Source organism: Crocodylus siamensis, chromosome 1 (genome assembly GCF_052110815.1).
Source record: "Crocodylus siamensis isolate JL-2025a chromosome 1, ASM5211081v1, whole genome shotgun sequence".
Classification (NCBI taxonomy): domain Eukaryota; kingdom Metazoa; phylum Chordata; order Crocodylia; family Crocodylidae; genus Crocodylus; species Crocodylus siamensis.
Genome location: NC_143395.1, coordinates 79,117,986 through 79,143,611, shown reverse-complemented (window position 1 = coordinate 79,143,611; position 25,626 = coordinate 79,117,986). Strand labels below are relative to the sequence as shown.

General features: G+C 45.4%; 1 protein-coding gene across 5 annotated transcripts in view; it reads left to right on the top strand.

Annotated features, from left to right (window-relative positions):
• FBXL4 (F-box and leucine rich repeat protein 4) overlaps positions 1-25,626 on the top strand; it is a 152,486-nt gene that overhangs the window by 107,531 nt on the left and 19,329 nt on the right. For all 5 annotated transcript variants that reach the window (XM_090037134.1, XM_090037137.1, XM_090037136.1 and 2 more), the window contains 2 exons: positions 11,975-12,046; positions 20,505-20,817. In XM_090037134.1, coding sequence (XP_089893260.1) covers positions 11,975-12,046; positions 20,505-20,817 — 385 coding nt within the window. The remainder of the gene's footprint in view (positions 1-11,974; positions 12,047-20,504; positions 20,818-25,626) is intronic.

Sequence of the window (25,626 nt, the reverse complement as noted above, 5' to 3'; positions counted from 1 at the left end):
GTCTCCCAGCTTTTTGATGAGGACAGGGTGAGAGACAGTGTCGAAAGCCTTCCGGAAGTCCAGAAAGACTACATCCACAGCAACCCCTGCGTCTAATGATTTGGTGACCTGATCGTAAAAGGCCACCAGGTTGATCTGACAAGACCTGCCACTGATGAACCCATGTTGGTTGCCCCTGAGCATGCATTCCCCCGCAAGGCCCTCCTGGATGTGTGCCAGGATAATTTTTTCAAAGAGCTTACCCGGGATTGAGGTAAGACTAACTGGCCTGTAATTTCCCGGGTCCTCTTTTTTTCCCTTTTTGAAGATAGGGACCACATTGGCCCTCTTCCAGTCCTCCGGCACCTCACCAGAGCACCACGAGTGCTCATAGAGCCGCGCCAGGGGTCCCGCAATGACCTCGGCCAGTTCCTGTAGAACCCTAGGGTGAAGATCATCCGGACCAGCGGACTTGAACACATCCAGCCTCTCCAGAAGTACCCTAACTAACTCCTCGCTAACCCCTGGCCCAGGCGTGTCTCTCCCGGGGCCCGAGGGGGGCCCAGCAGGGAGGTGGCTGAACTGGTCCCTACTTAGGAAGACAGAGGCAAAGAAATCGTTAAATATGTTAGCTTTGTCATCTGGCGTGATGACTAAGTTGCCCATCGTGTCCTACAGGGGCCCCACATTACCCGGGACCCTCTTTTTACCCCCTATGTATTTGAAGAAGGACTTCTTATTGTCCCCAATCCGGGAAGCTAGTCCTATCTCCATCTCTGCCTTGGCCCTCCTGACTGCCCCCCTACATCCTCGGGCAACTGTAACATAGTCCTTCTTGGTGATGACCCCATCTCTCCATTGGGTGTATGCCTCCCTTTTAGCAAGGAGACATTCCCGGATGCTCTTAGTGAGCCATGGGGGTTTATGTGCCCTCCTGCTCCCTTTGACCCTTGTTGGGATTACCTCCCTTTGGGCATGGAGGATCGTCTCCTTAAGGAGCAACCACTCCCCTTCGACATCTGATTCCCTTCCCCTCTGGGTCCTCAGCGCTTCCCCAACGATCCTCCTTAGCTTGTTGAAGTCAGCCCTCCTAAAGTCTAGGGCTGTTGCCTTGCTGCAGCCCTTTGCCACCTTACGCTGGATGGTGAATTCCAGCAAGCGATGATCACTGTCTCCCAGGTGGCCCATCACCCGCAGCCCCCTCACCAGGTCATCACCCGTGGCCAGCACCAGGTCCAACAAGACGTCTCCCCTGGTGGGACTGTGCACCTCCTGGGTTAGATGGAGGTCCTGCACTCTGGCTAAGAACTGACGTGAGCGATCAGACTTGGCTGACTGCTCCTCCCAGCAAATGTCTGGGAAGTTCAGGTCCCCCATGATGACCACATCCTTAGCCCTCACTGCCTCTGTGAGCTGACCTAAGAATTCCTGGTCGAGCTCTTCTCCCTGGTTGGGAGGTCTATAGTAGACTCCCACCGTTAAGTCTCTCTCCCCTGGACTGCCTTTTACTCTAACCCAGAGCACCTCAGAGTGCCCCCCCTCTACCCCCTTGCTGATTAACGAGGAAGTATATTCCTCCTTGATGTAGAGTGCTACTCCTCCACCTTTCCTTCCTATCCTGTCCCTCCTGTATAGCCTATAGCCCTTGACACTCACCGCCCAGTCATGCGATGAGTCCCACCACATTTCTGTGATCCCTACTATGTCAGGGCTGGTGACGGCTAGGAGGAGGGCAAGTTCCTCCTGCTTCTTCCCCATACTTCGAGCATTTGTGTAGAGGCATTTGAGGCCTCCAACGGTTGTGCCCACTGACCCCCTAGTCTCAGCAATGCCCCGTCCCCCATCACTTACCTGTTTCTCCCTTTTGACCATTGGTCTGGGCTCGCTGGCTGTTGCTGGGCCTGGTAGTTCATTGTCTCCTCCGCCCTCATCTTCCCCCTCCCCCGACGAGCCTAGTTTAAAGCCCGCCGAAGGAGGTTCACCAACCTGGAAGAGAACACACGCTTACCTTTAGGTGTCTTTTTATCCAGAGTAGTATGTTGTACTAAATTAAATTACTTAGTCGCATTATACTGCATTTTGCAGTTACTTTTAGGAACCAAACTTGTAATATGATCAATAAATGAAATCAACTTTGATAAGACCTGTTTCATGAAACTGGTGCCTGATTTCTCTGTCCTGGGATGAGGGCTGGGATTGATCACTTTGACACTCTGGGACTGTGTTTCCTGAGGAAACTCAAACAAGATTCAGTCTTAATGAAAATGCTATTCTCAGTTTGTCCCAGAAACTTCTGTAATTCTGACATGATAAACCTTTAAACACAGCCTTTGACCGCATCTTTTGCTCAAAGGTCAAATGATACACCGCATTCAGAATCTTTATATGACAGCTTGGTTACTACTGCTGCCCTGAATACTACCAAGATAAGTTATTCAGATCAAATACAGATAGCAGAAAAAACCTCTACTAGAGCAACCTATGTAGCAAAATTGAAAAAGCTTTCTTTGTGGGTGGAACACAGTTAATTGCATCACTCAAATCCCCTGTTTCTGATCTGTCCACTAGCCCTTAAACATTTGGGACTATAAATAGTTCTGTAGGGGTACATGTAGTAGTCGTATTGGTATGTCATCCATCAACCTGTCTTACGCCATCTGGCTGTGAGAGTTACCTTTTTAATAGTTGTTACATTACTTTGTAGAGTTGAAGAAATCCATGCTCTTAGAATGGGTCCATTTTGCACATTGTTCCATAAAGACAAGGTGGCATTTAGACCTCACCCCATATTTTTCTGATTTTCACTTAAAACAGGTTATTCAGCTTCTAGTTTCTTCCTCCATGTTAACTCAAATTATAGAAAAGTAGGGTTTGAAGGGACCTCAGGAGGTCATCTAGTTAAATCTCGTACTCAAGGCAGATTCATCTGCTACCAGACCATCCTAATTAAGAGTCTGTTTAGCCTGCTCTTTGTAAACATCCAAGGATGGAGATTCCACAAGATCTTGGAATAGCCTATTATCATGTTCAACTGCCCTCATAGTGAGAGAGTTCTTCTTAATATCCAACTTAAATTTTCCTTTCTACAATTTAAGACCATTACTCTTTGTCCTGTCCCTTGTTGCCACAGATAATAGTCTATCACTATCTTGGGAAAGTCAAGTGTCATACCATAGATGCACATTGAGAGTCATAAACAACCTAGATACAGTACCTTCAGGGCCTCTCTCAAATTGTAGCCTTTGCTAATAGGGTTTGAGAATAAAATTGTTGACTTGAATGTTAGATTCCAACTTTATTAGATCCTGTTTTGTGAAAACATAGATCCCTCCATGCAGATTAAAGCCAAGGGGCCAATGGACCCTTTTACTTATGGAAGCCTCTGTGCCTTCTTTAAGTAGCTTTCTGATTTCAGAAACTTGCAGGAATTTGGCTGTATCATGTTTGCTTCATGCCTTCACATCATACTCTTCTTTAGTTGAGAGTTCAAAGTCTGTCGTAATTTGAGCAGAACTCTCCTTCAACCCTTGCTTCAATAGCAATCAGTTATGAGGGTACTGCTTGCGAGTTAGTAGGTGTGAGCAGATAATCAAATGAGAAAGAATAGCTTTTTGCCTCATGTAGCTGTCCTTACGGATTCTATGATTCACCCTACATCTCCACTTCTTTGGAATCCTGTTGGCACAGGAACAGTGACACGATTGGACTTGCTTATCACTTTTTGCACTCTTCCAAGGTGTACAAGGACACAAGAAGTTTATGGGCTGACAAGAGGCAAGGTGCTGCTGGACCTGGTACTGGCCAAAGGGGAGGATCTAATCAGCGACCTTAGAATCAAAGGTGACAGTCCATGAGTAGAGCACTTTCACTATCCCAAAGCTGGGCAAGTCAGCCAGCAATGTGGTAGTCCTTCACTTTAGGAGAGCTAACTTTCATAAGCTCAGGAGGCTTGTTCTTGAGGCCCTGAGAAGCCATGATTTCACAGGAACAGGAGTTCAGGAAGCGTGGTTGCTCCTTAAGGAAGCGATCGTAGAAGCAGAAGGGAAGTCCATCCCAACCTATAGGAAAGGTGGTAAAAGGGCTCAACAACCCCTTTGGCTCAACAGGGAACTTATGGACCTCCTACATCTAAAAAGACAGGTGTATAAAGGATGGAAGATGGGAAACACCACTGAGGAGGAGTATACTGCACTGGTCCGCACCTGCAGGGAGTGAACTAGAAAAACCAAGGCTACAACTGAACTCCATCTGGCTACATGAATCAGGAATAATAAAAAGTCCTTTGGATATGTGGGGAGTCAAAAGAAAAACAAGGGCAGTATTGGACCCCTGCTAAACTAGTAGGGGCAGCTGACTACTGACACCCAGGAAAAAGCCAATCTGCAGGACGTGTTGGGAAACTTGGTCGTCACACCAGATGGCAAAGCTAACATGTTTAACGATTTCTTTGCCTCCGTCTTCCTAAGTAGGGACCAGAACAGCCACCTCCCCGCTGGGCCCCCCTCGGGCCTCGAGGGAGGCACACCTGGGCCACGAGTTACCAAGGATTTAGTTAGGGAGCTTCTGGAGGGGTTGGACTTATTCAGGTCAGCCGGCCCGGATGATCTCCACCCTAGAGTTCTAAAGGAACTGGCCGAGGTCATTGCAAGTCTCCTGGCACAGCTTTATGAGCACTCGTGGTGCTCTGGTGAGGTACTGGAGGACTGGAAGAGGGCCAATGTGGTTCCCATCTTCAAAAAAGGCAGGAAGGAGGACCTGGGAAGCTATAGGCCGGTTAGTCTCACCTTGATCCTAGGCAAGCTGTTCGAGAAAATTATGCTGGCACATCCAGGAGGGGCCAGCAGGAGACTGCATGCTTAGGGGCAACCAACATGGGTTCATCAGTGGCAGGTCCTGTCAGACCAACCTGGTGGCCTTTTACGATTAGATCACCAGATCATTAGATGCAGGGGTAGCAGTGGATATAGTCTTTCTGGACTTCTGGAAGGCTTTTGACACTGTCTCTCACCCCATTCTCATTAAGAAACTGGGGGACTGTGGTGTCGACACCCACACAGTCAAATGGGTCACCAACTGGCTGGAGGGCTGCACCCAGGGGGTGGTAGTGGATGGGTCCTTCTCAACCTGGAAGGATGTGGGCAGTGGGGTTCAGCAGGGCTCGGTCCTCGGGCCTGCACTGTTCAACATCTTCATCAGTGATTTGGACGAGGGGTAAAAAGCACCCTGTTCAAATTTGCTGATGACACTAAGATGTGGGGGGACATGGGCACACTGGAAGGATGCAACAGGCTACAATCTGACCTAGACAGGTTGCAAGGGTGGGCGGACGAGACTAGGATGGGTTTCAACACAGACAAGTGCAAGGTGATGCACCTCGGGAGGAACAACCGGCACCATACCTACAGGTTGGGGAACTCCCCTCTTGTCAGCACGGAGGCGGAAAAGGATCTTGGGGTCATCATTGACTCCAAGATGAACATGCGCCGGCAGTGTGGGGAGGCAGTTAGGAAGGCCAACTGCACCTTGTCATGCATCCACAGATGCATCTCGAGCAGGTCCAAAGAGGTGATACTCCCCCTCTATGCGGCACTGCAGTTGGTCAGGCTGCAGTTGGAGTACTGCGTCCAGTTCTGGGTGCCACATTTCAAGAGGGATGTGGGCACCATTGAGAGGGTCACGAGGAGGGCCACTTGCATGATTAGGGGACAACAAGGCAGGCCCTATGAGGAGAGGCTAAGGGACCTGAACCTGTTCAGCCTCCAAAAGAGAAGGCTGAGGGGGGATCTCGTGGCCTGTTATAAACTAGTCAGGGGGGATCAGCAGGCATTGGGGAAGTCACTGTTCCCCCGAGCACCGCCAGGAGTGACCAGGAATAACGGTCACAAGCTGGCAGAGGGTAGGTTTAGGTTAGATATCAGGAGGCGTTACTTCACGGTCAGGGTGGCTAGGGTCTGGAACCAACTTCCAAGAGAAGTGGTGCAGGCTCCTACCGTGGGGGGTATTTAAGAGGAGGTTAGATGAACATCTTGCTGGGGTCGTTTGACCCCAGTATTCTTTCCTGCTATGGCAGGGGGTTGGACTAGATGATCTGCTCAGGTCCCTTCCGACCCTAGAAACTATGAAACTATGCTTAATGATTATTTTGCGTCGGTTTTTCACCAGCCCAAAGGGACCACCCTGCCTAACGTGATGCAAGATAACCAGGGTGAGAATGAATATACACCCACCATTGGCATGGATCTTGTAAGGGAGCATCTTGAGAGGCTGGACCCCCATAAATCAGCTGGTCCGGATAGGTTGCACCCAAGAGTGCTAAACGAAATGGCAGACATCATAGCACAGCCACTGGCAAGGATATTTGAGAACTCGTGGCGCTCAGGTGAAGTACCTGAAGACTGGAAGGGGACCAGTGTGGTGCCCATCTTCAAGAAAGGGAGGAAAGAAGATCCAGGAAAATACAGGCCAATCATTTTAACCTCAGTCCCTGGGAAGATTTGGAAATAATTATCAAAGATACCATTCTTGACAGGCTAACAGAAGGCAACATTCTGAGGGTTTGTTTTGGGTCGGTCTTGCTTGACCAATCTCATTTCCTTCTATGACCAGGTGACACACCACCTGGAGAAAAGGGAAGAGGTTGATGTCACGTATTTGGACTTTAAAAAAGCCTTTGACCTGGTGTCCCATGAAAAAATTGGGCAACTATGGCCTCGAGTACTCCACAGTCTGGTGGCTGGGAAACTGTCTCTAAGGTTGGACCCAGACAGTGGTAGTTGACAGAACTGAATCAACATGACACTCAATGACTAGTGGCATCTCCCAAGGCTTTGTTCTTGGACCTGTGCTCTTTAATGTCTTCATAAATTGACACTGGTGTCAAAAGCAGACTGGCTAAGTTCGCTGATGACACCAAACTTTGTGGAAGATTGTCCACACTTGAGGGTGGGCTCGTGATCTAGTCCAACCTTGATAGGCTTGCAAGGTGGGCTGATGAAAGCCTGATGGCATTCAATATGGAGAAATGAAAGGTACTCCACCTCAGGAATAAAAACCTGCATCACATTTATAGGCTTGGCAATGCTACACTCACTAACACTAACCCACTAACATAGGTTCATTAGAGGCAGGTCCGGTCAGACCAACCTGGTGGCTTTCAGTGACCAGGTCACAAAAGCCTTGGACACAGGTGTTATCATACATCACCACAGGTGTGGTGGACGTAGTCTTTCTGGACTTTAGGAAGGCCTTTGACACTGTCTCTCACCCCATCCTCATTAAAAAATTAGGTGTCTGTGGTGTCAGCACCTATACAGTCAGATGGGTCGCAAATTGGCTGGAGGGCCACACCCACAGAGTGGTGGTCGATGGGTCATTTTTGACCTGGAAAGACATGGGCAGTGGGGTTCTGCAGGGCTCGGTCCTCGGGTCTGCACTGTTCAATGTTTTGATTGGCGATTTGGACAAGGGGGTGAAAAGCACCTTGTTCAAGTTTGCAGATGATTCTAAGATGTGGGGAGAGGTGAGCATGCTAGAAGAGAGGGACAGGCTACAACTAGATCCCCACAGGTTACACAGGTGGATGCATGAGAATAGGATGGTTTTCAATACGGATAATTGCAAGGTGTTGCATCTGGGGAGGAAGAACCAGCACCATATCTACAGGCTGGGGAACCCCATTCTCATCAGCACAGAGGCAGAGAAGGATCTTGGAATCACTATTGATTCCAAGATGAACATGGGCCACCAAGGTGGGGACACGGTCAGGAAGGCTAACCACACTTTGTCATGCATCCATAGATGCATCACGAGCAGGTCCAAGGAGGTGATCCTCCACCTTTATGTGGCACTGGTCAGGCCACAGTTGGAGTACTGCATCCAGTTCTGGGCGCCACATTTCAGGAGGGATGTGGGCAGCATTGAGAGGGTCATGAGGAGGGCCACTTGCATGATTAGGGGGCAGCATGGGAGGTGCTACGAGGAGAGGCTATGGGATCTGAACCTGTTCAGCCTCCACAAAAGAAGGGTGAGAGGGAATCTGGGGGCCACCTATAAACTTGCCAAGCAGGACCAGCAGGCAATGGGAGAGTCCCTGTTCCCCTGAGCACTGCTGGGCGTAACAAGGAACAATGGGCATAAGTTGACAGAGTAGATTCAGGCTAGATATCAGGAGGCGCTACTTCACAATCATGGTGACTAGGAGCTGGAACCGACTTCCAAGGGAAGTGGTGCTCGCCCCTACTCTGGGGGTCTTCAAAAGGAGGCTAGACAGCTACCTAGCTGGAGTCATTTGACCCCAGCATCCTTTTCTACCCATGGCAGGGGATCAGACTAGATGATCTGCTTAGGTCCCTTCTGGTCCTACCAACTATGAAACACAGTGACCAGAAGAGATTTGAGGGTCATGATTGACCACAAGATGAATATGAACCACTAGTGCGATACTGCAGCTGGCAAAGTGAACAAAACTTTGGCTTGCATCTACCAATGCATCTCGAGCAAGATCCAGGATGTCATCCTCCCACTGTACTCAGCCTTGGTGAGGCTGCAGCTGGAGTACTATGTCTAATTCTGGGCTCCGTAATGTAGGACGCTTGCAACAGTCCAGAGGAGAGCCACATGCATGATCAGAGGGCAAGACAAGAGGCCTTATGAAAAGAGGCTGAGAGCCATGGGACTCTTCAGCCTGTAGAAGTACAGGCTCAGAGGTGACATGGTGGCAGCCTGTAAGTTCATAAGGGGTGTGCATCAGGATCTGGGGGAACACCTGTTCACCAGAGCGCTCCAGGGGATGACAAGGTCCAGCAGTGTCAAACTTCTGCAAGACTGTTTTAAGCTGGGCATAAGGAAAAACTTCACTATCCAAGTATCCAAGGCCTGGAACAGACTCCCTCCAGAGGTGGTGCAAGCCCCTATTCTGGATACTTTCAAGGAGCATTTGGGCGCTTATCTTGCTGGGATCCTTTGACCCTAGCTGATTTCCTGCTCCTTGGGCAGGGGGTTGAATCCGATGATTTTACGAGGTCCCTCCCAGCCCTAATGTCTGTGAAATGTATTAAATAAGATGTAGTCTGGCTGCTGTGTGTCATGCTAGAAACTCCTTCAGAAGTGTAATCTGTGCAAACCGTGTAGTGAATCCTAGTGAATTGTAAGAAACTATTCCTGCCAAGGTTTGAATTGGGCTACTTTGTGACAATACAGCCTCCTCATGTTCCACCAAGGTATTACTTTGTTTTCTCAATTCTTAATGCAAAGCAATGCAAATATTCCTGCCTGAAGTTGCTATGTGTCTAAAGAAACAAATATGAGGTGTGTACTACTCTCTGTTCATGTTAATGAGTCCTGTTGTAGGTTTTTGATCATCATTGATGAAATGTCAGCCTACTTAATTGTTATACTATACAGCGGAGAAGGAAGCATTACATGCATCTATCTCAGGGGAGGGCAATTATTTGGCTCTGTGGGCTGCATAAGGAGTTTTGGTGAGCTGTCACAGCCTGGGTCAGCAATCCTCCACCCTGTACAACAGCTCACCAAAATGCCCTAAGCAGCCTCATCCCATCCACCTGCCCATGCAGGTCCTGGGTGGTCTCCATGGAGACTCTGGGATCAAGGGGCAGTGACAACATGGGGCTGGGGCCCAGGGCAGAGCAGCGATCCACTCCCCACTGCTGCTTCCCGCAGAACTGGCGCCTGTTGCAGGGATGTGTGGGCAGTGGATCATGGCTCTGCTCTGCACTTGGCTGGGGAGGGGCCATGGGTAAGCTGGTGAACCCAGGGCTGGGATCACAGTGCCCCAGCTTCATGCTGTCACCGTCCTGTGGCCTGGGCTGCTTCCTGTGCCTGGACTGGATGGGACCGATCCACCTTGTAACAGACAAAATTCCTCGGTGAGGCATATTTTACTCACCATTGATCTAACTGCACCGGAGGTTTTCAACCTGTGGTTCACAGCCCCCTGGGGATCCGCAGGCTGTGCTGAAGGGGTCCACAAAAGATGACTGTGCTGTATCAAAAGTTTGTGAGAATACCCACACTTATAATTCAAAGGGATCCGCACATCCATTCAATTTTTTTAGGGGGCCGCAAATGAAAAAAGATTAAAAACCACTGATCTACAGAGTTTACAGTGAGTGACAATTCACCACTTTGTGAAACTATTCCTGCTTATTTTTCCCCCATCAAGAGAAGCCAAAGCTGAGCATTTGAGCTTACTGAGGAAAACCAGTACTGAGGATCCCACTAGAGGACATGGCAAAATTTAAATCTTATTAAGACACTGTCAAACCCACATATATGAATAAGCCTATTGACCATATGCACGACCTACTGTGATCAATGCTTTATTTTGGTGTCTGAAGTGGAAAATTTATTTTTAGATTTCCACACCTCTCTTATTAAATAGTCTAAATGTATATGGCCTTAATTCAGCCTCTTTAAATATGTAACTAGTCCTGTTTGCTTAAATGCTTAGAATGAAGCATGGACTTAGCAAGTGCTTTGATAAATCAAGACTTAATATGACTGACCAAATGCGTCACTTACCTCTGTTTGCTGGACTAGATTTAAAGAGCACTTAAAATTAACCTTTGTAAAATGCTGTTTTTACTATTGGGCATATAGAATTCTTTCTTCTCAGAAACTTTAAAAAAAATTAAGAAAACAGCCGGCTAGGATCTATATAAGGATGTTTTTTTGTGTCATTATCTGCTGACCCTTTAGTACCAGTTAACAAATGCTGCTCAGAATGGTTTACAATAAATAAGTAAACTAAATAGATTTACTTATGTTAATTTTCATTTGACTATAACATGGGAAGATTAGTAAGAAAAATATTTTCTTTGAAGATTTTAAATTTAAGTGCATAAAATAAGTGGGACTAATTTAAGTACATATTAATATACATACAAATTTTACTGACTAATGCTTCTTCAGGACTTCTAGGTTTTCTGATAAGTTGTATTGTTTCTTATATGTAGCTTTGTGGTTTTTTTCCTCTGTGGGAAACTATTACAGATACTGTAAACTTCAAATATTTTGTTTTTCAGGTGGAATAGATAACACATTTTACTAATGCCAGTAAATTATATGGATTACAAAATACAAACTAAACAGATTATTAAAAGGGAATGACTATTTTTATACAATACACATTTATTTGTGATTCTGTTTATCTGCATATTTATTTCAAGTTTTTGGTTCTTGTCCATTTTAATTTGAATATATTTCAAAACTACACAGTATAGCAGATTAGATTTTTTTTAATTATTTTATGAGCACAAATTTTCACAACATAAATCTTCTCTTTGTCATATGAAGTAAACTGAGTATTTAAGAGCATAAGCATTCTTGTTAGTTGCAGCTGATATTCTGGTAGAGCTTCAGGTTTCTTCAGTAGTACGACAGTACTCTGCCAACAGAATTGCCATGTACAAATAGCAGAAACATGACTGTAAAGTACGCATTTGTTTCAGTCTCTGTGTTGCTAGTGACAGGTGCTCAATGGTTGTCAGTATCGTTGTCAACAGAGAGAATCCTTTGACATTAAAGTCACCAGCTCAATCCTGATGCTGTGTGACTATTGGCAGTTCCATCAGGCTGAAGCTGATCAGTGAATGTCAGAACTGCTGCTGTTCTTCTGGGATGTCACCAGCCCTGTGTGTGTTGGGTTTGGCCTGGCTTGTCATTTGAACTTACCACATTTCCCAACATTTTTCCTGTGGGAAATAAACTGATAGGTCATAGGACTGTAGGTGTCTTCAGGGCATGCAAACTTGCATCCAGAGTGACTTACATAAAGGCTTGTAATGATTACCTTGACTCTCAGCCAATCAATGGTTTAGAGCACCTAGGGACTCATTAAATGGCATTTTTGGTATCTGCAACCTAGGTTTTGAGCTGTATTTCAGGAAAAGTGGTGACGGCCTTTAATGTCTAATTGACCTCTTCTCTGTGTTTCACTTTCCATATTTGTCTCTGATGTGTTCCCCAATGGCAGCAAACAGCACTACTCAGCATTCTGAACTTCTGTTCAGAGCTTCAGCACCTCAGCCTGGGTAGCTGTGTCATGGTAAGTACCTAAAGTCCACCATGCATGAGTATTTGTATTCCCAAGCAAGGAATTATGATTTTTTGTTCACAAAATTTTAAATGCTAATTTACTGGCTGAATTTCTGAACTAATGTTGGCCTATGCTCTTAGAAGGGCAGAAATGACTGTTGATATGTTTGGAGAAATACCAGCCAATTCGATAGGCTTAAAGTTTGGTTTGTATTTTTTTTTTTCATTCTTTTCTTCTGTCCTGGTTGAAAAGTTGAGGCGATTCCTTAGACATATGTACCAAACCCCACAACCTCAGGACCTGGCACAACAAGCCAAAAAGGGAAGTTCCCACTTTGTATAGAATATTAGGGGTTAGGATCACAAGCCAGTGAGCTAGGGAGAAAGGAACAGGTCTAGGTAAGTAAACATTAACATTAAGGTACATACACTTAGGAACTAAGTAACAGGTAATAACCAGTAACACTGTAGTGAGTTTGCTCAAGAATAGGTAACAGGTAATGGGCACTACCACTGTGGTATATACATTCAAGAAACCTTAAACCCTCCTGCACCTCTGAAGGTGCTCCAAACAAGCCTCTGGTTCCAGGAATGCTCAATTACCATATGCATGTGCTCCCATATCCAAGCTCCACTGCTATAGTCTGCAGTCTCAGCTCCATCAGTTCTTCGAGATCTCTGGCCCATGCATTTCCCTCTGCCACTGTCCCACACTGCCATTGCTTCCTGCTTCCTTTCCCTTCTGTCTCCCAATCCCCACTGTCTCTGGGGTTGTAGTCTACATGCAGCAAGCACAATTCTGCAAAACTGTTCCCCCAAGGATTCCTGGGAGTTGTAGTCCAAATCCAGTCAGCAGGGCTGCTGTTGCACATCAGTTCACACAGTATATTACATTACATTTCCCCCCCCACAACACTTTTAACAGAGTGTGCCCCTACATCCGACTAGAGTTACATCATGTAGTCATTAAGCCACCTGGGAGGTTTTATTCTCTCTGTGGTCTACCTGTGAATTCAGGAATGGGTGCGCCCCACTGGCTTCGGACCAAAATTTTTTTGGGTACCCAACTCTGGTCTTATCCACCATATTTGTTTATCCTTGCTATCTTCATTTCTGTCAGGCCATGGATCCCACCTTACATTTCTGGATCTAGAAGCACCTTCTGGCAGCACTTTGTTAGGCCTATTTGAGACTGTATTGGTGAAAGTTCGGTTATGAAGCCCCTAGGGTTGTCCTGGTTGTTCCCGAGTGGGCCTGACTATCTCTCTGGTCAGGCCAGGGTCCCTGTTCTCTGAGCATAAATAGCATCTAAATAGTGTACTACTGATGTCTATCCACCAGGCCTGCTTGCTAGCTCATATAGCACCTCAGAAAACTTTCAGATGATGTATGTGGGCCTCTGGAACTTTTACATAGTTTTTGACACTGCCCTCGCTTCCTGGTCTGGTTCTGTCCTTCCACCAATTCCCCTGGTTCATAAACCTGTCCAGTGACCCTAAGGGCGTAACACTCTTTGTCTTTGGGTGGCTGCAGCTTGATGTTTCTTAATAGCTTGGGTAATGAACTTGGGTATCCTGCCACCTTCTTAATGCATTCAGATGGATTGTTACATTCCTCCAATACATTTATTTCAGACATAATATCAACAGATGGGCAGATCTCCTGTCCAGTCAACATTGAATGTGGTGTACACCCTGTAGGTGACTGCACCCTGCACCAGTAGGCTGTCATGACATAAGGGAGTGCCTTGTCTTATGTTGTTTGATTGTCTTTGATCAAGGAGGATAGCATGTCAACCAGAGTATGGTTGAACCAGTCCACCAGCTCATCAGATTGGGGGTAATATGGTGTTGTGCAGGCTTTGTTGATTTCCAAAAGGTCACATATGTGGTGAAATCACTGAGATTCAAAATTTCTCCCCTGGTCAGTGTGAAGGGCCCAAAGTGTTCTATGGTAATGCACAGATCTTTCAACAAAAACCTTTGCTGCAGTCTGAGACTCCTGATTAGGGAGTGGGTACAGTTCTGCCCACTTGGAAAAATATACTAAGAGATACTTGTTTCCATACAGTGTTATGGGTAGGGGACCCAACATATCCATGGCTGTCCTTTCCAGGGGTTATCCAGCCTGTGTGGAAATCATGGAAGCACTGGCATTACTCCTCATTCCTTTTTATGCACTGCAGACCTTGCACAACCTACACCAGTCTCTGGCACATTTTCTTCAGGCCAACCAGAAATACTGATACTGTACCTTATGCAAATCTTTCTCCTTGCCCAAATACCACCCCCCCCCAGTATTGGAATCATGAAGGGCTTGCAAAAATTGTTGGTATTTCCTTCTTGGGTACCACTATGATTATGGAAGTTTTCGCACCAGTACTCCTTGCCTAATGCTTAGCTCAGTCCACACCATCTGGTACTACTTTGGGCATGGATGATGCTGCCCTTTCCCAAGGAACTCCTCTTTATTGATTTCCTTTGACCTAATTAGTTTCTCAATATCAGCATCTTCCTGTTTTGCACACCAATCTGCCAGCCCTGTGACTTCCCTTGTAGTTGGGGTTGGTTCACTCCAGGTAGTTTATCTTGCTAATAGTGGCAGTACCCCCACTACCTCCACTTTAAGTTCAACTTCTGCTGTGGGAGACCAGTGGTACAAGGCATTGGCATTCTGGTGCTGCCATCCAGGGCAGTGTACTATCTGATAGTTGAACTCAGCTAGCTGTTCCAACTATCTAGCCAGTTGTCCCTCAGGTTGCTAAAAATTGTGTAGCTACTAGACGTTATGGTCTGTTCTTAACGTGAAGTATCTCCCTAGGAGGAAGCCTTCTTGTAGTTGCACATTGGCGCTCAGATTTGGTTAGGGTTCAGCTTGCATAGGCTATTACCTTTTCTTGACTTTCAACTTGTGAAAAACAGCTCTGATGCCAATGTTACTTGCATCAGTGACCAACAAGAAGGGTAGCTGAGGGTTGGGATTATGCTAAGATAGGGGATGACATCAACTCCTGCTTTAGTTCTAGAAAATCATATTGACATTTCTTAGTCCAGATGAACTTCATTTTATATAAGATGCTCACCACTGTAATGAAACCTGCCACAGATCTCCTGTAATAGGAGGGTAGACTCAAAAGGCCCCACAGTTCTATTACATTTAGAGTTACTGGCCAAGTTTTAACAGCCACTGCTTTCTCTGGATCTGGACCTATCTCCTCCGTGGAAATCACACATCCCAAAAAGTTTGCTTCCTTGCAGAAAAGCTGACATTTGGCAGGTTTAATTTTTAGATTGGCCTTCTTTAGCCTCTTAAGCACTGCTTTCAGCTCCTGAAAGTTTCAACCTATCACAGTGATATCATCTAGGTACACCAGACATGGTATCCCTTGAGGTCCCTTGTAGATCTGCTAACGTGATATCCATCAATTTCTGAAATGTGCTGGGACCGGTCGTTGCATAGCCTCAAGGGCATAACATTAATTTCAAAAAGTCCCTTCTTAGTGAAGAAAGTGGTCTTGGCTCTTTCCTCTGGGTGCACTTCTACTTGCCAGTACCTGGGTTTGGCCAGGAGGTCATCAAGCTGAAGTAATGAATGGGCATCCTTAACAGTAATGCTGATCAGTCTGTGATTATCCACACAGACCTGTACCACCTCCTCGCCTCATCAGCACCAACACCACAGGGGCAGCCTGATGATGCCCCTGTCTCATTTCTTGCAGTTGTTAGTCAAACTTTTGCTGAAAGTGAATGAGCATGCTTCTAGGTCCCAGTTTCACAGGTCTGGCACTGTCAGTATTAATCCAGTGCTGTCAGGCCTGTACACCGTAGTTTGTGGTCTCCCAGGCTGAAAACATCTGCATACTCCATTAGGACTTCCTGCACTGACCTCACTTGCTCAAGTTTCAGGCTACAGTGACTCAGCTTAAACTTATGTTCCAATTTTCCTGCAGTTGATTGGAAGTTATCTTGTAGTTCTCTAAAATGTTGATTCTTGTCTGCTCAGGACCCTTGTAGCAGCTGACCTCTCTGATCCATCTTCAGGACAGCCATCCTGGTTTGAAATGTCCCAATTATGGTGCCTTGATATGCAACATTCTGTCTGTGCGTTGGCAGCACACATTGGGATTTTACCCCTGTGGCTCTTACCCAATGTGGTTCCCACTAGGAATCCTAATCCCTCTTTATGCTTAGGTTTAGATGAATCCTCCTCTTCACAACACCATCTCTCCAGTTTGCCAGTGATCATTATCTCACTTTGAGGAGGTATTGTTAGATTCTTCTCCACTACCACTTCACATATTCCTGTTTGGCCATCTGTGGTATACAGGGGAAAACGCCTTCCCAGATAGGAACAGGAGAAATCTGGAAAATTCATAGTGACGTGACATTTTTTTTGGGAAATGGGTGCCTAACAAGACATCTTGATTGGCATCCTTTACTACAAGGCATTTACATGGAAGCTGCAGGCCTTGGAAATCAAAAGCTACACTCCACTCTCCCAGAATAGGGAGCATTTCTCCATTGGATATTAGTCCACAGGGTTGATGGTTCCTTTCTGCCCCTGCTGTAGCTTGCTCTCATATCTGGCTACATACAATGGATACCTGGGCAGCCGAATCTAAGGGGAAGTGGCAAGGAACTTCTCCTAGCTTCCCCTTTAGGTAGTACTCCAACTCTGCAGCACCAGCAATTACCAACTCATCCTGTGGGCTCATGGGTTTACCAGCAGTGGATGGACCCCTCTCCACTGCCCACCTCAGTTTCCCTGTGTGGAATGCCAATTTTTCTTTGGGCATTCCGTCTGAAAGTGATCGTGGCTGCCACAGTACCAGCATCTATGAGCAGCCCCCTGATGACACCCCAGTCACTGTAGTCCCTGGAGACCTCCACCAGCATGTCTGCTTTGGGACTGGGTCTCCATACTTTTCTTGAGTTGGTCCAGTTCACCCCAGATTTCTTTCAATGTCTCCATCATCGTTAGCAAGACTGATGGTTCTGGGTTTGGAATGTGTACTGATGACTTCTCCTTGGCATGCACTTGTACCTTTGGGTGTACCTGTACCCTTGGGTGTCCTGGATACCTAGAGCCCCCAGCTTTTTACCAGAATCTGGGGCTTTCTCAGCCAAATTTCAGTCTGCATCTCCCCACTTAAGGCATTGCTGACAAGCTGGTCATGGGCCAGCATGTCTTGTACCTCTGGACCAACTTGTGGGAAGGACTTTACGGCTAATCATCTTATGGCCATGCCAAACTCTTGTACTGACTACACTGCCATCTTCTTAGGATTTAAGGGTATGTACCTGGTTACAAAGCATTCTTGAGGGCCCGTATCAGGTGCTGGTAGTCTTACTTGGTTTCACTGCTGAGCCCATGGTAAACCTCCCTGGGCCCTCCCTTTGAGTAACAGGCTCAAGAATTTTAGCCTGGTGGCCCCATCCCACCCATTTAACTCAGCTGCCATTTCAAACTGTTTATACCAATCATCCGTTCATGTCATTCCCCACTAAAGAGTGCTGGATTGAATATTGGCCTCGAGATACTAGGTGTTGGGTTGTGGGGGTAGGGACGTGTTTCCCTGTCCTGGGGTACTCATCTTCCCTGATCAGATACCTATACAACAAAATGTACACATTCCTGCAGCAGTTTGTTGTGTGCCTTCTGGTCTGTGACCACCAGTCCCCACTGCTACCACCAGTTGTATCAAACCCCACAACCCAAAGAACTGGCACAGGAAGTCAAAAAGGGAAGATCCCATTTTTATTTAGAAAAGGCAAGGGGTTCACAAGCCAGCGGTCTAAGAAGAAAAGAACAGGTGCAGTGAATAACATAAGGTACATACACTTAAGTACACTTAGGAAATAGGTAATAAGCAGTAACACTGGGTGCGCCTACATGAGACGTTTACTACATTTGCCTAATTTGCTCTGCAATAAAATGTCAGCAGTGCTATTAGGATGGAGTAAACGCATTAACTCTGCTGTAGGATAGTACTGCCAGACCCAAGTACTTATCCTGTGGTGGGGTTATTTACTCCGTCGCAATGCACATGTAGACACTGACAGGGCTGGCTTTGGCTGGCCCCTGTACTGAAGCATTCTTGTGCCCCAGACAGCCCCTCCACAATACATTGAGCTGGATCAGAACAGCCCTGGGCTGGCAGGCTGACCCTTGGGATTCCCTGCTAGCCAGAGTTGTGTCACCCTGGCTAAATGTGCTGTGGTCCCGGGCACACATGCAAACAGCACGCCTGGGAGCAACAAACTCCGGCACAAACTGTGCCAAAGTTAATTCAGGCATGCTGTTTGCATGTGTAGATGTGTCCACTGTAGTGAATTCACTCAAGAACAGGTAGTGAACACTACGATCATGGTACATACATTCAAGAAATCTTAAACACCCCCACACTTCCAGAGGTACTCCAAACCAGCTTCTGGTCCAAAGAGCACTCAACTGCCGTCTGCATGTGCTTCCACATCTAGATCCCAGCTCCGTCACTTCTCCAGGATCTCTGGCCACACATTCCCCTCTACTGTTGTATCCCCTGCTCTGCCCCTGCTTCCTACTTCCTTTTCCTTTTTTCTCCCCACCCCCATTGTCTCTGGGAGTTGGTCTGCAGTCAGCACAGTTCTGCAAGACTATCTGCCCTGAGGACTCCTAGGAGTTGTAGTCCAAATCCAGTTAGTAAGGCTGCACCCCCTGCTCCTCCCTCTGCTGTCGCACATTCACATTACAGTGCATTACATTCTGTTCACACAGTATGTTTCCCCCCAAAAGTAATTTCCAAAGCTTAGTTTTACTTAACGTGTGTATTCATTAATAGCAACTCAGCATTCATGAGTAGGGCCCTGAGAAAACTGCGGATTTCTTATAGAAAATTTGCGGCACATGCATGGGTAAAGTATCATTTTTTCACATAATAGTCACAGAAGTACCATTGATCTTGGCAACTGAGTCCCCATCATTCCGTAAATATTCTGTGAATAATGATACTTTACCCACGCATGGGCGGCAGACACCATAAGCAGTGGGGGGATAATATTATTGGGGGGGAGGGGCTGAACCCCACCTGACCCCCTCCACTCCCTCCCTCCCATGGGGCTGGTGTGCCCTGTGGCTGTAAACAGCAGTGAAGAGTCAGCTGTGTGCTGACTGCTGCTGGGCACTGTGGTACAGTGGTGCCATGGGGCTGCTGCTGCTGCTACCAGTTACCACAAAAAGCCGTTAGCTCTGATTTCCTCTGCCTATGGCAGGCATACACACGGTTCCAACTCCCTCCCCCCAACTGTCCCCCGCCCTGGCCCTCCAAACCCCCTTCCTCCCTGCTCCCTACACACTTACTTTCATCTAGCTGCCTGGCTACATCCTGGCCATGTCCCCAGCAGCCGCTTGCAGGCTGGAAGCTGCAAAACCCCAGGTGTCCCCTTGCAGGCTGGAACGCTGCCAGCCTGAAAAGGGAACCTGCACTTTTGCATATTTTTTCTGGCACAGGCTTGTGACCCTTAAAAATTACAGTGTGGGGCTAGTTTCATGGTATCCATGCAGTCTGTGAAATCATGATTTAGTCAGGGCCCTATTCATGAGCAAGCTTGCAGTAGCAAGTGTATGTGTGATGAGATTTTTGTGTAACTTAATTTTTATCTCTATTAAAGTCTCCCAGTAACAAGGTTTTTATGTTATAAAACTAACCGGGAATTGTGCATGAGAGACCCTGCCTGAGCGATGTTGCCCATGGATACTAGCAGCCCTGGATTTTACCTCTTTTCATTGGCTAAGGTCCAGCAGAATACTTAATTGGAGATGTGGTTGGACATGCCTATCCATTCAGGAATCCAAAAAACAAAGTAAAAGTAGCTAGACCTTCCCAGTTGGATCAGCAAAGATTGGAAGGAACACTACAAACTCATTCTTCCAGCAGTCTAGACTCCTGTTACTCCTTCCTGGATTTTTCTTCCTTTCCTTATTTTTTCCTATGGGGGTGAGAGTAGTAGTGCTTCCCTAAGGGGTGGATCCATATTAACCTTCAACACGAGTGGAGCTCAGCTTATTCTTCAGTGTACACATTTGTGTATACTTTTTCTCCTGTTACCTCTAGTGCTATTATCCCTTCATTTTTTGTCTCTCTATTACCACTAATTATGTTTTAAATTACATTTTAGATGAAAAAGTTTTTCAGAAACAGCTGCAGTGATGTAAACAAAAGCATTTGTGAAGAAAATCAATTTTAGTTCTAGATTTCCAAAGTTCTTTCATATTAAGAAAATAAAAAAAACCCATACAATTTTAAAAGTAGCAGAAAATGTATGTTGTCATTGTCATTTGTAAAAAGTGGAGTAAGACCTAGTTCATATTCTTTGGAAATTAAAACACTTCAAGCAGATCAGTGGATATATTAGTAAAAAGACAGCTTGAAACAGCTAGGTGTGGCTGGAAATTTGACATACAAGAGGTGGTCCTTGTTTTCTTCATAGATTGAAGACTATGACCTGATAGCTAGTATGATGGGAGCAAAATGCAAAAAGCTTCGTACTCTGGATTTGTGGAGATGTAAAAACATTACTGAAAATGGAATAGCAGAACTGGCTTCAGGCTGTCAGCTCCTGGAGGAGCTTGATCTTGGCTGGTGCCCTACTCTACAGAGCAGCACTGGCTGCTTCACAAATATTGCACGTAAGCTCCCAAACTTGCAAAAGCTCTTTCTTACGGCCAACCGATCTGTGTGTGACACGGACATTGAAGAACTTGCTGCTAACTGTACTCATCTACGGCAGTTGGATATATTGGGTAAGGAAACACATGAATACTTGCATAGTTGTTTTGTAATTTGTTGTGTTTTAAGAGACTGATAGGAAGAGAAGGCTAGGTATTGTATAGAATAAGATTTTCTTTCAGTTTATTAGTATTATTAAAAAAACCCCAACAACAAAGGTCCAACTTAGAAAAATTAGCCGGTTGATGCGGGGTATTGATTTAGATGCTTCACATTCCCCCAGTTCTGTTCTCCTTCCCCCCCTGCAAGGGAGAGCGAAGGAGAGGGCAGTTGGCTCCCTGACAGCCTGCCCCACCATCATACTGAGGCAAATGCTCAGCCTTATCCTTGTTGATGCTGGGGACAGGGTAGCTGCAGAAGGGTCAGTAAACTTGCTGCCTAACTGGGTTGCTTCCCAGCACCCAGCAGAATGGGGGCAGCTCTGCTCAATACCCATCCCCACTCCACAAGGTTGGGGGTTTCCAGGTCCTATGACCTTTAAAGGGCACGTGGGCACCCTGACTTGGGAGATCATCTTTCCAGTACTGAGTTGTCCCTGTGTTCTTTAAGGTTCTGGGAATGCAGACATCCCAACACTGGGCGCTCTGTTATCAGGCCATCCATGTGCCCTTTAAAGGCCTCAACGCCCAGGAAGGCTCCTGGAACAGCCCCAGTCCCTGCAGCACAGTGAGCTGTTTTCTCGTCTTCCCACTCCCACCTCAGAGGAACCCTGGAAATAGCCACAATTATGAGGCAAGGGTGAGGCAGCTCCCTGCAAGTGGCAGCAGGTGCTGTTGGAGAGGGTACAAGCTCCCCATCAGCTACTGCCACTCCTTGCAGGGAGCCTCCTCATGTTTGCCTCCGGTACAAACAGTAGCAGCAGGGGCTTATTGCCTAGTGGCAAGCATGACAGGGCTCTGTGCATGTGGTGGCATCAGGGGCTGATCAGGGCAGACACTGGGAGTCCCATCACCCTTAGTGCCTGCAACCCCGGAATTTTTAAATGCTGCTGGTGCTCCAGTACCAGCAGCCCATTAAAGCACCAGTAACTTTAAAGAGCTCAAGCTTGCCTGGCCTGTAAACTCTTTAAAGTTTCTTGGGGATAGACGGGAACTACAGAGCACCCCTCTCTCACCCCCTGGCTGTAGAATATGCCTTTGTTCCAGCTCTGTTATGCTCCAGCCAGGGGGCTTTGAACATGTGGCTACCCATAGCACTTTATTTTTTGGAGTGTGACAGATTTTGTAGCCCTGCAAAAATAGTGTCCAGAAGGAGCCCACTAAAATGTCAAGATCCAGTCAACACTGGAAGGAAAGGATAAAAATGTGAAATCTTGCACCACTTACTGCAGAAGGATCAATTTTGACTTGTGTACCTACAGGTACTTTTTTGTTTGGTGTAGTTTGATTTTTTTTTTTAATTCAATCTGTTTTGCAACTAGATTAATGAGGGCACAAGAAAGATTTCCAAAGACTTACTGCATAAAGCATTTTATAAACATATATGTCTCTTAGCCACCCACTTTAATGCTTATCTGTTATGATGGCATTGTGTCTGCCCACAAATTGAGCTGACCTTTTTGCTAGAGTAGAGAGGCTGAGCAATGAATAATCTGGTTGTTTAGCTCATATAATGACTGCAGGCTATGCCAGCTCTGATGGTTTCTTGCCACATTCCCTCTTAATATTTGAATTCACTTGTTGACACTTATGCAAAATAGTATCTGAACAGTGAAAAGGAAGAAACTGAATTCCTGAGCACTTATGACTGTTAACAAGTCAGGATGTACTGTTACATATTTTGCAGGAAACCTTTCACAGTGAGACCTCATACAAAGTTGCAATATATTCTTAAACAATGTGCAGTTCACCTATTCTGGAACTGCTCTTGTGTCCTGTTTAAATCAGTTGTTATGGAGAAAACTTGCTAGATGAGTTTGAATCCAGTTACCTATCCTGCTTTAGGGGTGCTTCCTCGCTTACCACTTTTGTACTATATTAATTGCTTTACTTCTTTCTATTAAACAAAGTCCTTTGTATTGGAGGCATTGTTGGGAAACGGTTCTTTCTCCTTTTCTCTTAGCCCTCTTCCCATGAGCAGTAAGGGCCTTAAAACATCCAGATCCTTATAGCAAGGTTTCAGCTAGAAAAACCTCTATTCAGACTTCATAAAAGTGTGAGGTCATTTGAGGGGAGGGGAGTTGTTTTATGGAGTTTGGGTTTTGATTGTGGGGGGAGGGGTTGTGGGGAGAGGGGTGTTTCAAAGATCAAATTGTTCCTCCTGGGTTTCTGAAATCCTCTTGCGTGCTCCCAAAATGCACATGTAACAATTACAATGTTGCCAACTCTAAAAAATTTATAGTGAGTAAGGCAATTTTGGCCCTACTGTTAGAAGCTGTAGATGGGGGCTTCAGCCAAGATTGAGGTCACATTGTGTTGCAAAACACACATAAGGAAACAGCCTCTGCACTGAAGAATTTGTATTTTTAGTGTAAAGCACAGCAGTAAATTAAGAACTTGGGTGCTGGAACTGAGCTACAGTACACCATTTTATGTATGATACCAATACATAGGAAGAATTTGAATTTTTTTTCTTAGCTGGGCTGAACTCAAGCTGATAATCTACAAAAGAAAAGTGCTGTAGTTCACTAGCAGTTTTCTGACTCATCAAGTCCTCCATAAAGACTAATGTTCCCTTCAAGAATAAGACTTTTTTCTGGAAAGATGGGTTTGTTAAATCAAGTTCTTACCACTGGAATTTGCATTGGCAGAGGGTTTTCCATCCTCTAGACATGAAAGCAAAATGTCCATTGTGTTTGCTTTAAAACAGTTAAATGCCTTCATATCTTATTCTTAAAGGGGTAAGTGACTCTTTCACAAATGTAACAGTAAAAATAGTATCGCAACATTTAATTTTACTTATAAATTCAGTATTTTGCAATATAAAATATCTCAAAGAATTATGCTAACTTCTATATGTGTATTTTTCAGTATAACGTAGATCATGTGAGATTTGACCTTGCAAAATCTTCAGATCCTCATCCTAGACCTCTTCCACTTCCATGTATAAGTAATGGTGGAAAGCATGATGTTTTCTTCTGTAAACCAGCCAATGCAAGGAGATGCAACAAACACGTTGCCAGTGAATTATTCAGATATTTCTTATATTTCCAAGGAACTCTGGACATAAGAATTAAGAGTTTCTGTTCCTACAGAAATAGGTTATGGTCTACTGGTTATAGACAGTATAGCCAAATATAACAACCATTTTCGGGTCATCTGCAGAGACTGAACCCAAGATTTCTAATGTAAAAGTGTGAAACCTTACTGCTAGATCTCAAGAGTCTGATCTTTTTTGTATGGAAAGAATAGCAGGGTCACAAATATCTATTTGTAGTCCAGCTGTTAGAGGGTGACAGAGTGCCCTGTGGTCAGTGTAAATTACATAGGCACCTAATTTGATATGTTCCTTCTAAAAATCTGTGGCAATATGGATAAGATTTTGTTCTGGTAGGTCAGACACCTAGGATGTATTCTCAGCTTTGTATAAGGAACTTCTGCTCCTCTCTGCCTAACCTCTGTTACCTATAAAATTGTTAAATTGTAGTTGTGCCTGTAACATGTGAAACTTTGATTTGCAATTTGCATTGCAAAGGGCACAGAAATATTAACAGAAGTCAGTGAAAGAGTTAGGACAAAATTTGTGTTCTCAGGGTTAGAATTTTAGTACCATTCCTATAGGTAACAGAGCATTATATAGGGAAGTCTCTTACATGACCCACAAATCATGGCTGGAGTTTTTCACACTATAGGGAGACTGCTGAAGTAGCAGCCAAAATGGCATTCCTCACAGTAAATTCACAAGACTTGGCAACACAGACTCGGTTCCATTCTGCAATTTTACAAACTCAGCTGGGAAAAATCCTCCCGTTTCAATTATAGCATGTTTAGCTCCATGATTACTTCCTGGGCAGAAAAAAAAACACATTTATGAGAAGACATGTTGGACTACAACCCATTTAATTCATTCATTTATGAAGCGTTACAAAATCATTGTCCCATGCACATCGGATGCTGCATTCAGTTGCTGGGTCTTGAGAGTTACAGTTGCTTTCTTCTTTCCTTATTCCCTTCGTTACTGCTTGCTAATATCTAGGTGTCTTGGTTTGCCGACTTCGTAGAGTATGAAAATAATCTATTTGCAGGGATCCTTGCTATTCTGACATCATGTAAACTGCTGATTAGTTATTGATTTATTTTTAAAGAGATTTATTTGTAAATAGATGCAGAAAACATGCTTCAAAAAGTAAACTTCCATATAAAAATGTTGAGAACCTGATTCATGCCTGCAGCTACACAATTCACCATGAAACTAAAGGAGGCAGTGTGGTACAGTATTAACATAATTCCAGCCACCATAATACTCTCTCAGCCATCTGCATGCTGTGCTGGTTCACAACATGATTTACTAATACTGTGCAGGGAGAATTATGGCAGACAAGTGCAGGAATACATAAATGTCTCTGCCACTGCTCTTGGCCTTGTTATGAAGCTAACCTTCCAATGCAAACATCTGTTCCTGAAACAATGAGAGGTGGTGAGCTGTCCTTTTTCATCTCAATGGAGTGTTAACTCTGAGGTTGACAACAATTTAAATGTCAACCATTAGTCTGTTGTTCTTTTTACAGTTGTCATGGTTGTGTCTCGGAAACTGAGGGAGAGTGCAGGAAGACACCTATTGGCTATCAGTGTTGGTGAAAGTCATTCAAATCCCACCCTCTAAAATTCAGTTTCCTCAGCCCTGTACAAAAAAATGAGGGTAGAATACCCTTCCCAGTGCCAAAA